Raw genomic sequence first — 17,605 nt, 5'->3', positions numbered from 1 at the left:
TGCAAATTATTCGGATGTGTAAGAGGAAATTATTGTTAGAAAATTATAATTAGCATGGATTGATAAAAGGCAATCTTTTATTTATTTTATTCACTGAATGTAGGCCCTACTGTTTATTACTTATAATTTTTAATCAACTATTCAGCACTATTATAGACGCGTCATCACGTTCATTAGGTGCGCAATGGTTTTAGTTATGAAACTCTATTGTAATTTTTTTAAATTAAAAGTACTGGAAAAAAAATGCGTGAATGGATAAAGTGAAATATTGTAGGTAAAACACGGATATTTTAAATACTGCCTATTATTTACACTGTTTACTAATTATTATTCTATCTTTCGGTTTGAGGACAAGCTAGGGGTTTTATAGGAGAGGCGTAGCGAGGGGAGGGCATATGTCCCCGGGTGCCAACCTTAGGGGGCGCCAAATTGGGTTGGAAAAAATTTGCGAGGGGGGGGGGGGAATCGAAAGTTTTAGGGCGGGGGGGGGGGGGGGACAGGGGTGCAAATCGAAAGTTTGAGGGGGGTGCATATCACCGGAAAGGGCGCGATTTCGCGCTACGGGCTAGACTGTGAGCAATATGCCTTTATGATTGCATTTAAATTGTGTTTATGTTATGAGTGTTGTGTTTGTTTTTTCGTTTTTTTTTTTTTTTTTTTTTTTTGCGTTCGTTTGTGTTGTGTTTAGTTTTGTTCTGTTCCCAAGTTGGTACATTTAATAAAAATTTACCGTGGCGGAGCACGGGATGCAGCTAGTATATAATATAAGCGGGCTGTGTCTGTCCTTCCTTCCTTCCTTCCGTCCGTCCGTCATCGCTATAGATTTTGGAACCATAAAAGTAAACATCGCGCCATTTAGTGCTTTGCAGTGCATCGCATTGTCTTATTATAAGTTTTGAGTAGGGTCTGTTTATATAACGACATAGAGCTATTTTATAATTTCCACTGTTTGTACAATTTTGCATAACGTAAAGAGAATATTAAATACACGCACATTGCTAAAACATATTAAAAGGATCAATGTCAAATATCGTTTTCGTTAATATTCCTAGAAAAAGTGGATACATTTTTATAACATAATAACTGTAGGCGTAGAAAAATCTAATTAAACTGTTTAGTAATTTTGCCAAGGGAGGTATTTTAAAAATAAATTGAACTCACGCTAAAAATGTGAATGCAGAATCTGCAAGAAGGAATAATTGTTGGAATAATATAATTAGCAAAATGTGAATGCAAATTATGCAGACGTGTAAGAGTACATTATTGTTGGAATATTATAATTAGTTTGATTGATAAAAGGCTATTTTTTATTTATTTTATTCACTGAATGTAATGTTTACTACTTATAATTTTTAATCAACTATTAAGCACTATTATAGACGCGTCATCACGTTCATTTGGTACGAAATGGTTTTAGTTATGAAACTCTATTGTAAATTTTTAAAATTTAAAGTACTGGGAAAAAAATGCGTGAATTGATAAAGTGATATAATATGGTAGGTAAAACACGGATATTTTAAATACTGCTGGGGGTTTTATAGGAGAGGCGTAGAGAGGGGGGGGGGGAAATATGTCCCCGGTTGCCGACCTAAGGGGGCGCCAAAGTGGGTTGGAAAAAATATGCGAGGGGGGGGGGGTGGAAATCGAAAGTTTTAGGGCGGGGAAGGGGGGGGGGGACAGGGGTGCAAATCGAAAGTTTGAGGGGGATGCAAATCACCGGAAAAGGTGCGATTTGGCGCTACGGGCTAGACTGTGAGCAATATGCCTTTATGATTGTATTTAAATTGTGTTTATGTAATGAGTGTTGTGTTTGTTTTTTCGTTTGTGTTTTTTTTTTGCGTTCGTTTGTGTTGTGTTTAGTTTTGTTCTGTTCCAAAGTTGGTACATTTTAAAAAGATTTACCGTGGCGGAGCACGGGATGCAGCTAGTATATATATATATATATATATATATATATATATATATATATATATATATATATATATATATATATATATATATATATATATATATATATATATATATATAGTGGTGTCATATTGTGTATTTTAAAAATCATTTTAATACACGTATCTTCTTTTTATTGCGGACTTAACTAGTGGACCAGTCGCACGTTGTTGTGATCTAGTCCTACACACAAAACTGTCACAACTTTAAATGTTACCCATCGGTATTTTTAGATGGTGATTTTTTTATTTCGAGCACAGAATTATTTCATTTTAAAATGTAAACAACGTTAGCACTATACTTGAATCATAAGTTTTATGGCTTATGTTTGTCTACACTACCGCACAGGCACTCCAAGGCCGTGTATTTTTTTTAAAAACGTCAGTGTAGAGTGTAGGGGCTTCTAGGCTACACTACCGCAGGGGCGCCGGGTGCGACCGTTGGTTCGATTTAGTCATCGATTTTAGTATTTCTAGTGTATGCTAAACGGGTAACGCAAACGCGAGGGCGTCGGACAATGCGCCTGAGAGTTTGACTGTTGAATCAAGCATAACCCCTGACCCCACATGCAGGACGATCAATTGGCGGATAGTCGGGGCACATGGGGTGCCTATCCCATACTACCGCTGGGGCAGCGCCCCTCCTATATTTAATTTCTTAAATTGCATAACACTTCCCTGGAGTGTACTCAACAACATCCAAAAAGACATACATATATATATTTTCTATATAAATTATATAAATTTCATTTCATTCGGGGGGGGGGGGGCGGTAAAAAAATTTCGGGAGGGGCTTCGCTCCCCCGAAGAGATGCCTGGAAGAAACTCTGAAAGTGACGCCAAACATCAGCCTACTCTTAAAATTGCAGCTTTTTAAAACCATCGATTTAAAAAAAATATATTGAGCTCTTTCTATCTTCAGTGTGTATAGTACAGATTGGCTATTTTTAATAATTTACTATTACAATTTATATAAAAATCTTAAAAAATAACGATATTACGTCTAAGTTTCAGTTTCTATCTTTTGGATCGTCCATAAATGACGTCACACTCGTAGGGGGAGGGGGGTCCGTAATGTGTGACGGTGTGTGATGAGGGAGAGGGGGGGGGGAATTCAGATGGTGCGACGTCACACTTTTGCATTATAAAAAAGCAATGCTAGAAAACGAATATTAGACGTTGTTTCGCGTTTCAGAAAACAGTTTTAATAAATTGTAATAGGAATTGATTAAGATACACTATTTTGACAGAGTTCAGACAAGATTTTGAAAAAAAATAGAGATGTTATTTAAAAAAAAATATCAATTGCAATTTTGAGGGGTGTTGTAGGCTGAGGTGTGACGTCATTTTAGGGGGGGGGGGCTGGCTTTTTGTGACGATGTGTGACGGAGCGGAAGGGGGGAGGTAAATTCGTGAAAAAAAGCGTGACGTCATTTAGTGATGACCCCTTTACCTTTTAAACTTCAAAATTATGTCGCCACTTTTTCTGAGCCTCCCCCCCCCCCTCTCCGGACCACCAATGAAAGATAATCGGACACCCTCCTCTTTCTCTCTCCAACCCTTCTCCCTCCCCCCCCCCCCCCCCCCCCCCCACGCGCGCACGCTGTCAATTGTCATCACCTAGAAAGTTTTGGAGTTTGAAACTAAAACGCGAATATGCTTTGTCAGACCGGATGTAGCCAGCTCTCAGCGACGTATACTATTTATGTAGATCTATGTAGATCTAGATCTAGTATATTATTAGTATATTAATATTAATATTATTATTATCATATTATATTATTAAATTTATTAACTTATCAAGAACATTATTAATGTAAAGTTTTAATTTTAAGCTATTGTGATATTTGATCACAAAATGCATACGAATCTTGATGATCTGCTCATGTTTTGTGAAGAGCTCAGGTTTGAACTTTCTGCAATACTTTTTGTGGAGTACCTGGCAGATTTCTTGTTTGGATATTTAAATTCGTAAGATTTATTTAGATCTAGATCTAATTATATTATTAATAATAGTTAAGAGTTAATATCGTCTTCTAGACTAGACTATAGGGTAATCTATTGACTAGTAGATCTAATGTGAAAAACAAGTGACTCCTTAAATTTTAATAATTATTTCACATTTTGAGGAGGATTTAGACAAATTTAGTTTAATTTAGATCTAGAATCCCTAGAAGTAGAAATCTAGATCTAGACTAGACTTCTAGAATCTAGATCTAGATCTAGACCTAGAAAAAAGATGCTATGAAGCTTTGAAAGTTACAAAAATGTTTCAAAGTTTCATTAATGTAGAATCTACCTGTATTTAAACAATTGTATTAAAACCTTTCAGTAACAAATAAAGACCAGCGATTTTTCACCAGATACAACCAAGCTCATTTACTTTAGCAGCCATTCTTTTAAAGTTTTTTTTTGGTAAAATTATAGTTACTAGTTAGAGATTCAGGAGAAATCCTGCTCGCAAACACTGCTGCTTAAAGTTAATTTCTTGCCTATATATATTGGTTTATTATTCAGTTATCTATAATATCTGACACAAAATACTTCTATTAAAGCCTTAACTTTTCACACACTAGCCTCTGTAGATTTTACGCACCTAAAACGATAGATTACCTTGTAAAATAATCTACCTAGATCTAGAATTCTCTCATTTTGTTTAAAAGTTTAGTGCATGGTAGCAGGTGCCTCCTACGGCATTTGTGTGACCTGGAATGCACCATGGAGCAATATTAGTACTAGAGATGCAAAAGGTCACTACAATGGCCTATTAAACCAAACCAGGGGTGACACTTGGCGCCCTTTTGGTAGTGTTATAGCTGGTCTTAAGGTGCTTACACATTTTAGCAATTAATTCTTTTAAGAAAGTAAGTTTTTTTTAAAAGTGCATTTAGAATTATTATTTCAAAGTTTTCTTTTTATATTTGTTTAATTCCTCTTTGTAATCTCTCTGTATTTTATGTATTGTTACACTCTCGTGAATGTTTCCTGCATTAAAAAATTATAAATATTGTAACACACACACCAATCACACGGGTATCCTACATTATAAAAATAGCTGGTGTCTCTTTCTCAGTGAACAAAGAGTAATATTTTATTTTTAATTTTTGTATGGTGAAATGCCATCAAATTTAGTATTAAATTTTTAAAAAAAATGTATTCTTTGGCCTACTTTGAATCAGAGTATAGATCTAGTAAGATTATTCAAATTGAAAAAATTAGTATTGCAATTGACCTTAGAACCAAAGGCTTATACTAATACCAAGTCTTATTTTAGTTTTCAAGGTCCAAATGCATATAAAAAAACAACCAAAAAAACATTCTATATATATAATTCTCTTCTGGGAGACGCTAGAAAACAAGCTGTAAGCGCGCTCCCTACCACCCCCACCCCTACATTGTCTGGTGAGCTGTGGTTCACGCTAAATGTTTACAAGCAGAGCCGGGTTTAGTGACGACTATTAGGGGCAGATAATTTAGTTTGAAACGATTTTAAACGTAGGGGGGAGGGGGTAACTAAGTGGAGTTTACATTAACGAAGGGGGGGGGGGGTATCATCCTTAACGAGCTACTTATAGTGTTTTAAAGAAATATTTTCAGTGGCAGCGTTGGTACTGTCGAATTCACAAATTATGAATTACTGAAAAGTAGAAAAAACAACTAAATAGCGGCGTATGATATGCCGCGGGTTGGCTCGTTAATAATAAAATTAAATGGTTTACAATCAAATTTAATTTTTGTACTACTAGTACTAGTATCACAAAAGTATGAATTTTCAATTCAGCATTTTTTGTATACATCTAGATCAAATAAATTTAAAAAAATGTTTGGACTATACCTTCAGAAACCTGTGTTACCTTTGACATAACTTTATTTAGATCTTAGAATGTTTTATTTGCAGATTCAAGAACCATCTATTCAGGACAATAGCACTGTCTGCATTTGGAACTTTATCCTTTATGGCTGGAAAAAGAAGTTGTTTTCTGTGGACTGTCGTGTTTTTCCATTTTTTTATGTGTGTAAATTCTGTGTACAATCCATGACTCAAATCATTAGACATTTACAGTACAGGAACTCACATAATAAAGTTACATAATAAAATACTTGTATCACTGTTGTTTAGTTGCAGTTTTTTTAATATGATAAAAGTTTATTACTATTACAATAAAATGAGTTTATACCATGTCAGTTTAATCACTTATCCAGCTCCATTCAAGAGAATGTACAACTTTGTTAAACAAAGCATTTAAAATCAACAATTTTAGAACATATCATTGTAGTGTGATTTAACACCACAATTCTTACCTGAACTACATACAATATGGTCAAATAACTGCTGAAAACATGAAAATTTAACTAAGAATGATTCAATAATGTTTTGATTCAGTCACTACTAATGTATTTAGTTGCTGATCACTTATACTTTAAACTTATTGCTTCACATAAACTTGACAGGAAAACGTCAGTCATCCTGAACTTTTGAACGTTAGTTCAGAAATAAAACCAAATTATATTTCAAGATGTGGGGTATATTAAAATGTCTGTATATGACAGTATTTACAGTCTCCCTTGTCAGATATCAATCTTTAAAAAAATGTATTACAAAAATTTGCAGTAGACATGTACATATATGCTAAAATCCATTTTAGAATCAGTCATCCACTTCCACTTTTATTCCACGTTTTTCTAGCCGATCCTTCTCTCGAACGCCTGGAGTGTCTTTTAGTTTATCTCTTTCATGTTTTCCCCTTCCACTGTTAGCATCTAAAATACTAGGGTCACTGATACCAAAAATTTCATCTATAGATGGTGTTGTTTGTATCTGAGGGCCGATAGATGTCCATATATAACAAAGTTTTGGCTCTGGGTTTACAGTCTTATATGGTGCATCCCGAGCACGGAAATAATCTGATGGTGCATGGCAAACAAATTCCATATACTCCATTTTTCTTGGAAGTTCTTCTTCTGGTCCTACCAAATTAAAAAAAAAAGTAAATAAAATTGGGGCAAGTAAAATTAAAATGCAAATTTTTAAAAAATAATTAGGCAATGTTCTTGTAAAGTATGTACCTTTACAAGATCTAGACTACTTATGCTTTAAAAAGCCATACAAACTATTTGTAAATAATTTGTAAACTGTGTTATTGCAGCTAGTATACTATAGTAACATAAGTTACTCATTTAATCAACATAACACAAGAATCTAAATTAATACTCACCTAGTATATATGTATTAGGATCAAATCTGTTTTGTGGTGAATTTGTAGTTGGTAACAGCCATGTTATAACGGCACTTTTTTCATTGTACTGATCTGATAAAAATCCTCGTAACTGTGCATAATACAAGCTACCATCATGGTCCACCAATGAAACAACATCTCCTACTTGATAGTATTGATCCTATTGAGAAAGGTTTAGCATTAGAATGTATAACTTAGTATAAAAGAAATAAACACTACATGCATTATAAGTATAAAGATTGTTTTTTTTAAAAAGAAGGCCTACAGTCACAATTCTGATGACTCAAACTGAGCCATTAATTGTTTTTTAGGTCATACAGCACAAGCTGTAGGTTTTGTATATTTTGTGTTTAAATCTCTAAAACATTTTTTAAGCATCCATTTGCCAAAATACAACACCATACTATTTAACTTTATAGACGAGCAGCAATTGTATTCGGTTTCAACTGTTATGTAGCCTATATGGATGTAATAAAAATCAAGAAAAAATGCCTTGGACAAACAAGCTTAGATGGCTTATGCTTAAATTGAACACTTAAGCACATATATTAACAGGTGGGTTGCTTTTCTGTCGCATAATAAATTCATAAAATAATAAAAACATACTGAGATATTAAGTTTTAAATAACTATTTTTATACAGCAATATTATAAATACCTTATGAAAAACACTCTCTCCTGTAACCACAGTGGAAACTGATGCTGGAGCTTTTAAAGGTTGCTGGGGGATAAATAAATCAAAATTATGAAGCCTGAATAATATGAGGAAAGATATCATACTGCATTTTTATTTATTGTGAAAGTGAAATTACTAATTTCCCCATGACTTCTTTGGAAAAAAATCCAGATTTAAACATAGATGACAAATAGGCCTATTTACAAAGTTATGCAGTTATAGTTAGGCCTATAGGCCCTTTTTTAAATTATAAAATAATATTATTAGGCTAGATGTAAAGATTGGGCTACGCTTAATACACTCTATGGACCCAGTTCTTTACTATCAAATCGCGTTTAAATTAGGAAAACATAATCATTGCCATTATTTTTGTGTGGATGTAATCACAATTTATCAATTTCTTCAATAGTAAATAGAAACCATGTAAATGTTTTTTTAGAAGTTAGAGGTAATTTTATAATAAAATAAAAACATCAGCTTCATAAACTTCATTGCATATAAATTATGTCACTATACTATAATTTTTAAAAATACAGCTTGGGAAAATACTGAAAACTATTGCTACTAGTGCTAGATAAAGATAGTGTGCAATTTATTTACGAAGTGACTACTCGGAAAAAGATTTTTCGCCAAATGTCTCCACCTAGTCGGCAAAAGATAGTTCTGCGCATGCGCAGTGACCTATGGTTTGGGTGAGTGTTCTGCGGTTGTAAACACACAGGCAAGTCGTAGTTTCTCTCCATTGCGAATGCGTATCTTTTTCCGGCTAGCATCGGCGATTTATTTAACAGTCTGGAAGAAAGGCTATTGCACTACTCAGTGAGCGACAGATGTTAAATATGGTCATATATAATCGAGCCATAATAAATAATAATTATTATACAAATCCTAGCCTAGACTAAGTGGGTCAACTAATATTACTAATATTGTGGGTTTGTTTTAATAGTTAAAAAGGCAAGACGAAGAGCATGACAAATAATAAGCATACTAAAATTCAAATGAAAAAAAAATATGCTTGAAAACTAACATTTTTCTTGAATAGTATTCTGCGTCCTTTTCCTTTCGTGGATAAATTTTTAGTAGAGGAAAGTGCTGATTTTTTGGTCGGCTTGATTCTTGTGCTTTTGCGTAAAGCAGGTTGCCCATTCCCAGCTGTTCCAGAGTTTACTGATGATCCAATACTAGTCTTGTTCCCACCATTCGCCTGCCCATTAGATCCAACATCATTCTTGACAACAGAAGCGTTATTGTGAAATCCGTTAAGTTGTTTTAGCCCACAAGAATTGCATAGCACTTCACCCTGCGGTCCTTTTCTCCAAATAGGAGAAAGTGTTATTTTACAAGAAGTACACACTGGTTTTATGCCAAAAGGCATTTTATGTAATAAACATGTGAATTTCTAAAAGCATACAAAAAATTATATCCACATCTAGATAAATAATAGAAATTTTGTGTGGAAGGAAAGACTAAAACAGCTAGACTCTAGTTCTAGATCTAAGCCTAGCGCCCAATACTTGCATAAAGCTATCTAAGGGAGAGAACTGCTCTTGCCTAAAAAACTTCGATTGGATTAAGCTAAACAATTTTTAATAATGATATGAGCTTAAATTCTTTAAATATTAATTTGCATATTTTAAAAAAAAAACTATTAGGTCTACGTGCTTTTTAATTATGAAAAGTCTATCTCAAAAATTTAAAAAAAGGATTAATTCAACTTCAATAATAATCGTATCCAGGTTTTCCTTTTTTAATTTGACACTGATCAATTTTATAACAGGGCAGCCTATCATACAATAAATCATTGGTCAATTAATCCCACAACTTGTCACGTTTTATTGACAAAAGATTTTTAAAAAATATAGATTTCTAAATCTTATCATGTTTTAATATTCTTTTGGTTTACCAGCTTATTAATATTTAGTAACCTAATTTAAAGATTTGACTCGGATTTTACAATATCTGAATATCTGGTTTTATGTTGGCAAAATAGAAAATATTTCAAAACAAAAGTAAAATTTCAGGATTTTTTTCTACAAGTACAAGTAGTCTAGAGATCTAGATCATCTAGATCGAGATCTAGATCCACAAGTAGTCTAGATCAGTAGATGTGGATCTAGATCATCTAGAGATAGTAGTATCAATTTTATTTATTTATCATATCAGAGCTGGGTGGACTAATAAGGGATAGGCGGATGTACTACTTTCTTTAATTCTTTAGTACATACTTTTAATTTACTACGACTACATAGTACATACCTAGATCTAGATCAGGGGTCTCCAAACTTTTCAGCCCGAGGGCCGCATTGACAATCAAAGTTCAGTTCGGGGGCCAGTTTCTTCCAGGCATGTCTTTGATTTTTCTGGGCAAAGTTCCTCAACTATCACCAACAAACGTTTTTTCCGTAGACAAAAAGATCTTCGCGGGCCGGATGAGAGGACCTCGCGGGCCGTAGTTTGGAGACCCCTGATCTAGATCTATTGGTAATTTATCGTTTTGGGTACGTAAAATCGCCCACGGCTATTAATGTACGAAAACGTTACCTCATTGTCAAGGCTTTAATAGAAGTATATTGTCATATGTTTGTGTCAAATATTATAGATAAATGAATAATAAACCTAAATCAATGGCTAAATATTAAATATATCGATATAGGCCACAAATTAACTTTAAACAGAAGTGTCTGAGAGCAAGATTTGCTATATAAACAGCAGCCATAGTAAAATAGAGTGGCTTCCCCATGAATCTCACGCTATAAGCTTATAAAAATAAAACTTAATCAAGATGGCTGCTATAGTAAATGAGCATGGTTGCATCTGTTGGAAACATCGCTAGTCTTCATTTATAACGGAAAAGTTTTAATTCAATTGTTTAAAAACAGGTACATAAATGAATTAACAAGGAAACATGTTTGTATTTTAAAAACATAAATCCTCCTCAAAATGTGAAATAATTATTAAAATTTAAGGAGTCACCTGTTTTTCACATTACAAGTTGCAGGCGATTTAACGTACCCAAAACGATAGATTACCGATCTATTATATCTACAGGCTACTGGTGTCTAATGAAAACTGGTATGAAAAAAAATCGATTCAATAGTAAGAATAGTTGGTTTTAAATAAAATAAACCGGGAGTGATCTCCCCTAAACTTTCTTGAGTATTCTTATGTAACACTACGGGGGATGGCAACTCGGGATATACTATGATTTTAAATCCATTTTTAATTACTTTAACTTTTAAAAATAGAATAGAGTCTCGTAGAAAAAAGAATTGCGCACCAAGTGAACGCCAAACAATCTGTGTATAATAGTGCGGAATATTATTCACATGCCTTTTTTGAGAAATTGTAAATAGCATTCATTTTTACTTCCGGTCAACGGAAATTACTCACAATTTGATAGAAGGCAGAGAATTGGATCTTTTACTTACATGTGAAATTTCATTTATCTATCTGTAACAGTACTCAAGTATTAGGCTTTTGAAAAAATGAAAGTAGAATAAGATCCACTTCCGTTTATCGGAAAACGCTGAAAAGTTGATACAGAACTACAAATTTGATACAATACTTATATATGAAATTTCATCAACCTAGCTGTAACGGTACTCAAGTTATACAGACTCACATACACACACACACATACAGACATGATTAAAAAGCCAAGTTTTCCGACTCGATTACGCATAGAATGCTGAGATTTTGATAAATCTGCGTTAATAATTTTTGCAGATTAAAATAAGTCCCCTATATTCCGAATATGATGAAGTACTGTGGTGTAAAACGATGAAAACTCAAAATTTCATGTGATTTTTGTGCACGATTACAATACTTACTCTATTCTCTGTATACAAGAAAGTAAAAATAATGTGAAAAAACTTGGTCTTGTACACTTAGTCACATCAAGAAAGGAATTTTAAATAAACCAAATATATAAAAAAACCAAGCTGTGTACTGAAAATTAGAAAATAAACTAACCTGATTTCTTTCATAAAAGCTTTGGTTGCTAAAATATGTAAACTATCTCATGAGCAACCAAAGCTTTTATTAAAAAAAAACAGATTTTCTTTTCTTTTTTTCAGTGCATTTAAAAGTTTGTTCCTATAAAGATTTTTTTAATATTTGTTTTATTTTCTATTTTTTTTTTAGTGATTCTTAATTTATAAAGTTGACAAGACTAAAAACATTGCTTTAAAACACCATCAGTAGTTAGCGATTTCTGAAAGATGATTATCTGCCAGAGAAAGCAGTCATCCGTGACCATATTTTCAGATGACAGCATGTTCGAAATCTTGTAACCTCCACTTTATTTCAAATAGTTTAAAAACTTTATTATCTGCCCATAATAGCCTTCACTAGATCAACAGCTCACCAGACTGTTAGGGTGGTCGCGTCTAGCTATTTATCTCCCCTTCTGTTATTGAATATAGTAATCTATTGAGTGATTTAATTACGTTATCTCCCCTTTTTTTGGAAAGTTTGAATGGAATCGCTGCATTAGAAGTGGGTCAAAATTGAGTTACAAGATCTGCCACAAACCCACATACAGACATTGCGAACTAAATATATATATAAATTTATAAATTCCCACTTATATTTGTAGTAGTAGTAGAGTGTTGCTTTTCTGTGCATCAGAAGTGGTATTTTTACTTTTTTCATACTGATAAATTATTAGAAATATGATAATGAAAGTAGATTTTGTATTGATTTTTAATGAAAAGGTATCAGGTTCTAGTTGGGTGTAGATCTAGTAAATAAATCAGAAGTATTATTACCTATTCATGCCAGTACTAAACCAGCTGATTAACAACCTAAACTTATATGTAACTAAAACCCTAATCGGATGCATTTATCAATAAAGTTCAATTATAATTTGTTATTATAATATTTTGCAGTTACATAAACCTGATATTTTTCACTACACTGTAAGTAAGAAGAGGGCAGGTGATACAATTCAGTGTTGCTACCACTGTAAACATTCAAAATGGCCTCTGAATTGCAATGGAGAAGGAACTGGAAGCCAAACTTAGCCTCCTGTCCATGGAAACAGTTATCATCTTACTCTGTAAAAGGAAGCGCTGCAGGTGACAGCTGCTTGCTTATTAAAAGTCTTTTTGGTGAAGAATCATATGAGTTACTGATCACTGATTTGACAACTTTCTGGCATGAAACTTTGTCTGTTGACAGTTTAAAAAGCAGAATCAATGTAAGTAAATTGATTTATTGTTGTTTTTTTTAAGTAGCCTATTAAAAAATCAGTTCTGGTGCTAAAAATAATGTACGCTAATTAACTATCCATTCTTTCAAGTTCTTTAATTAAAATTTTTTTTGAAATTGCAATAACATTAAGAATGCATTAATTCATCAAAGTAGAAGTAATATTTTATTGTTTTAATTTGTTGCAGAAGCTGAATCCGCATATAGAAGCTCCAATTGGTAAAATATTAAATCACATAAAGGAAAATATTTTGCACCCAGAGAAAAGTACTCAAATGACTCTAGAGATTAAAGGAGGTGAAATGATATTGGAAATGAAATCACAAATGGCTGGCATACCCTTTCTCTATCGTGTAGAGGCTAGTTTAGCAAATCATGAAATGGTCAGTTAGTTAGATAGGTGTTAACTAAAATCAAATTTGAGCAAACATAATATATTCTTATTATGAACTCTTATGATTTTTTTCACCTTAAGCTCACAAAATTGCTAAAAGTAATTTTTTTCAAACTCAATGTGTAAATTATATAACTTAAAAAAAAACAACAACTGGTGGGATTAAAAGTGAAGTGAGCATCTTAAAGTTCTATACATTTTTTTTTACCTGGGCAAGAAATTACCTTACTTAATATTTTTTTTAGAAAGAAATTATTTTAGCATAATTTATTATTCTTTATGTTTTAACTGTCAAGATTTTGTTATGTACACAGAGCAGAGATCATTTAACAGTACCACTGATGTTGATGACTGGAGAACTATTTAGACAGCGAATGGAGCTATTCAACCTTTTGACTGCTAAAGACAAGGAGATTGCTGATTACAAATCTCAGGGTGTGAAAGTCTCAAGAAGTAAATATTACAGATTTTAATTTACAAAAAAATTATTAAATTAAGCCTTACAATTTAAAAAAAAAACAACTGTTTTATTACTGAATTCCTCATTCCAAAAGTCAAATTACTCTTAATTTTGATGTAATGTAAAATCTTAAGCTTTACACATTTAGGTATGCCTACAGACTTAAAGTGTATAAATATAATATAAGCATCAAGGATATTAAAACTATTTTATTAAATTTTAAAAAAATCACATTTTGAAATTTATCAACAGAATATATGGAAACATTACCTTTTGATGAACTTGTTTTTCAAAACAATATGGTCACATCAAAGGTTAGCCTAAAAGCTTTTTCATTATAAAAACAAATGAAATTCAAAACACAATTACACATGCACCATGTTTAACAGTTTAAGTTCTTTTTTCCTTGGTATCTTGAACATTAAGGGAACAAGATACCCATGTTTTCGATAAAATGTTAATTTTGCTACCCAAAATTTTTATTTCTTAATTCGATACTAATACCTTTTATCTATCTAACCCGAACATTTCGGACTTCTACAGCTTACGGTTATTCGTTTATTGCGATGTGAAACATGGTACCCCCCGGCAAATTTTCACACTACTACGCGGACAGCGGCTATCTTCGAGCGGGTATTACATCATTTATTGCCCGCGAGGCACCATAAACTTTACAGCAATCTAAGGGCCAAGCACTCGTGTACCCGCTGGTGTAGTGACCTTTTCTTTTGTTCTAAAAATAATTGGGATAGAAGTTGTTTTCTACAAAGTAAAATTTTATATTAAACTCCATATAAGGGCATGCGCGTAAAATTTATGAATGGGAAGAAGTTCATTGATACGCTTGACCAATCATATTATAGTACAGTAAATCAAAATAATTCACGATAGGCTGCAACTAACCACGTGTGCTAGGCAGCCATCTTGTTTCTAGATAAACAAAACAATCGCCTGTCTTAGTTTGTTTACCTCATTTGCGTATACTCTTCTATTTGTTGTTTTAAAGTTATACAACAACATTAAGTTTAATAATTGAAACTTTGCCTAGAAATGTACTGTTGATTATCACTGGAACAATATTAAACACTGTTGCGTACGCTTTAAAATTATACTAAGCTGAAACAATGCGTCATGGACATGACTATCAGTTTGAAGAATGTACTGTCCATCCCCTTTACCCCCTTCATTCCCTTCTCCCCATTCAACCAACGGCCGGTTTATAATCTTGTTACGGCATGCTGTGATAGGCTTGAACGCGTTCATCAGGCTTTACACCGGACTGTATACGACACATGTGTTAATGTGTATGCCCATCTCTCCGTATAGGGTGTGCTAGCAACGAATGTAAATACTAGATAGTAGTAGATAGAATAGCTGGGAAGCATTCACTTAGGCCCTGTACTTGACCCTATCTACACAGATGTGTTATTCGCGGTTGAATGAACATTGGTAATCTATGGCTCATCGGTTCCTCATGCACTATCCAGCCGTGGGATGGGGTGGAGGGGCGTGTCTAGCCTCAAGCGTTGTACCCAGTGTTGTGTTGTAGGCTATTATCATAAGGCAATAAACTTGTGTAAGCTACAATTTGAGTAGAGAAAGACATTGTTTTGAAGTGAGAAGACCGGCTAACAAACAAAACTTTATCTGGTTTGATGATAGCTGTTCTGAGAATACCGCTCGATTGATAGGATGTGTAATACTTAATAGCCATACATTCATTACCTGTTGTATACATATTTTCTGCTTACATAGAAAAGATCTATCTAAAGCTTACAACATAAATCAAAGCGTATTTTATTAGACAAATGGTTCTTCCACATATAACAAGACGTTTTTTTTCTGTTTTCTATAAGAGAAAACGCACCGCGCCTTTTCCCGCTCTTCTTTTCACGTTTTCTCAACTTTGCATTTTTACTAAAAATTCGACATTCAAATCGCTAAGGCTTTGGAACCCTTTGTCATACAAGAATAAAACATTCCACGTGCGTTCAGCATTATACCATCTACAAAACTACGTTTGTACATTAAGTTTACTACAATACTTAAGGAAATATTGATATTTTTGTAACACCACCCCCTAATGTTTGTACATACATTTACGTAAAAATTTGTATAAAAAATTGAGTACAAGCTATCGCAATGAGTAAACGTAGAAATGTATAGTTTGGTTTGAGAAATCTAAATCTCTCATCCGTTTTTTAAAATCTCTTATGGGAACAAAGCCTTAGCGATTTGAAAAGGTGTTAGTTTTCACACCTTTTCGCTGTTTCCATGGCAACCAGTACTGCTATTGACGGCTATATATTATTTTTGTCTATAGTTTAACAACTATAATTATATGAACTTATTAAACATCCAGAAATGTGTTAAATAAAAAAAAAATTTTTATCCGTGGTGCCTATCCTTAAATAAAAAATACATTACAGGGATTTGAAGATGATGTTGTCACTAATGGTAGCAAAAGCCTAACATCTGTAGGACAAGATTTGTACCGGGAAATCATAACAAAAAGAACTTGGTTGCTTAGTTCACCTTCTAAAGGTACACTTATGACTATTACTTATCTAAATAATCTATATACTAAATAAAGCATTTGACTTGTATATGCTTGTCAGCTTCATCATATTTCCAATTGTTACTTACTTTAACCCTTTTTTCTCTCCTCACACTATGGTTGCCATTTCCTTTTCATGTTTGACTGCTTGGTTTCCATAAAAATCAAATTTGCTTAAAAGCATTTTGACTGCTGAGTTACCAACTTTTAGAGAAATAAACTTTTGATGTATTGAATTTAATATTTTTAGTCTCTGCTTGTAGTAGTGCAATAGGTAAACATTTTCCTCCATGGATGTTGACTAGTTTTAAATTAAGTCTCCAACTACACCTGCTTTTAATTTGTTTTTGATTTGTTTAGAGCCTGAACACAATGAATCATTGGAAAGTGGACCAACTGAGCCAAGTGTAGAGTCATGGTCTAACAGACTTCCTTCTTCAATGGTAGACAATATTTCACCAATCAAATCTAACCAAGAATCACCTAAGAAAGTGGAAGCTTCTCCAATAAAGGTACATTTGCGATGAATTTTTTCTAAGAATACTAAATAACTATTGCTGTACCATACCAAGCAAAGAATTCTACTAACCAAAACAAAAGAGTAAAAAGGTAACATTAAAAATAAATGACAAATAAATGACAAAATATAGGCCTATGAGCTTCTTTTTGTATTCAAAATTTAGCAGTGAAAAAAATTTGATTGATTGAGTTGTTGTATATATGCATTTATTTCGTATTAAGGATTCAGAACAGCTTCGCAGAGAAGCTCTGGAGAGAAAATTAGCCCAAGAGGAAGCAAGAGAAAAAGAAAAGAGGAAAAAGAAAAAGCTAAAATTCTAAGTTTTTTTTAATGACATTATATTATAAATTTTTATAATTTAACTTCTTTTTCACCAATTGTAATTAGAACAAGTTGTACATCACAAAATAGGCAGTATGAATTCTTACCACTATTCATTATTATTATGACATAATCATAACTGTGATAGTTTTTTTGCCTGTGAATACTGTGATATTTTTTTGTAAAACCTGTTTTATTTAAAATGTACTGGTCAGCTTTTGACTAAATAAAATTTGATAGGACTATTACCATATCCACCTTGAGTTTGATTTATTTTAAAACTT

General features: G+C 33.0%; 2 protein-coding genes across 3 annotated transcripts; one reads left to right on the top strand and one right to left on the bottom strand.

Moving 5' to 3' along the window:
- Positions 1–6,594: 6,594 nt before the first annotated feature.
- On the bottom strand, positions 6,595–9,391 carry LOC131940158 (GATA zinc finger domain-containing protein 1). Its single transcript, XM_059298782.1, has 4 exons — positions 8,886–9,391; positions 7,841–7,903; positions 7,163–7,343; positions 6,595–6,914 (listed from the first exon to the last, which is right to left on the bottom strand). The coding sequence occupies exons 1-4, from the start codon at positions 9,231–9,233 to the stop codon at positions 6,595–6,597; spliced, it is 912 nt and encodes a 303-aa protein (XP_059154765.1). The 5' UTR covers positions 9,234–9,391.
- Positions 9,392–9,849: 458 nt separating this feature from the next.
- Positions 9,850–17,574, top strand: LOC131940144 (non-homologous end-joining factor 1). 2 transcript variants are annotated; one of them, XM_059298734.1, is made up of 8 exons: positions 9,850–9,867; positions 12,748–13,058; positions 13,258–13,452; positions 13,778–13,916; positions 14,176–14,237; positions 16,353–16,467; positions 16,841–16,992; positions 17,222–17,574. In XM_059298734.1, exons 2-8 carry the CDS (start codon positions 12,837–12,839, stop codon positions 17,318–17,320), a joined length of 984 nt encoding a protein of 327 aa, XP_059154717.1. In that variant the 5' UTR covers positions 9,850–9,867; positions 12,748–12,836; the 3' UTR covers positions 17,321–17,574. The 2 variants fall into 2 exon arrangements, with proteins under 2 accessions (XP_059154717.1, XP_059154716.1); XM_059298733.1 differs by lacking the exon at positions 9,850–9,867 and adding an exon at positions 10,057–10,075.
- Positions 17,575–17,605: the final 31 nt, after the last annotated feature.

Source organism: Physella acuta, unplaced genomic scaffold, assembly GCF_028476545.2.
Source record: "Physella acuta isolate Inbredline_101_S28 unplaced genomic scaffold, ASM2847654v3 ptg000309l, whole genome shotgun sequence".
In the NCBI taxonomy this organism is placed as follows: domain Eukaryota; kingdom Metazoa; phylum Mollusca; class Gastropoda; family Physidae; genus Physella; species Physella acuta.
The sequence above is the reverse complement of the archived record's forward strand: the minus strand, read 5'-3'. Positions and strand labels throughout refer to the sequence as shown.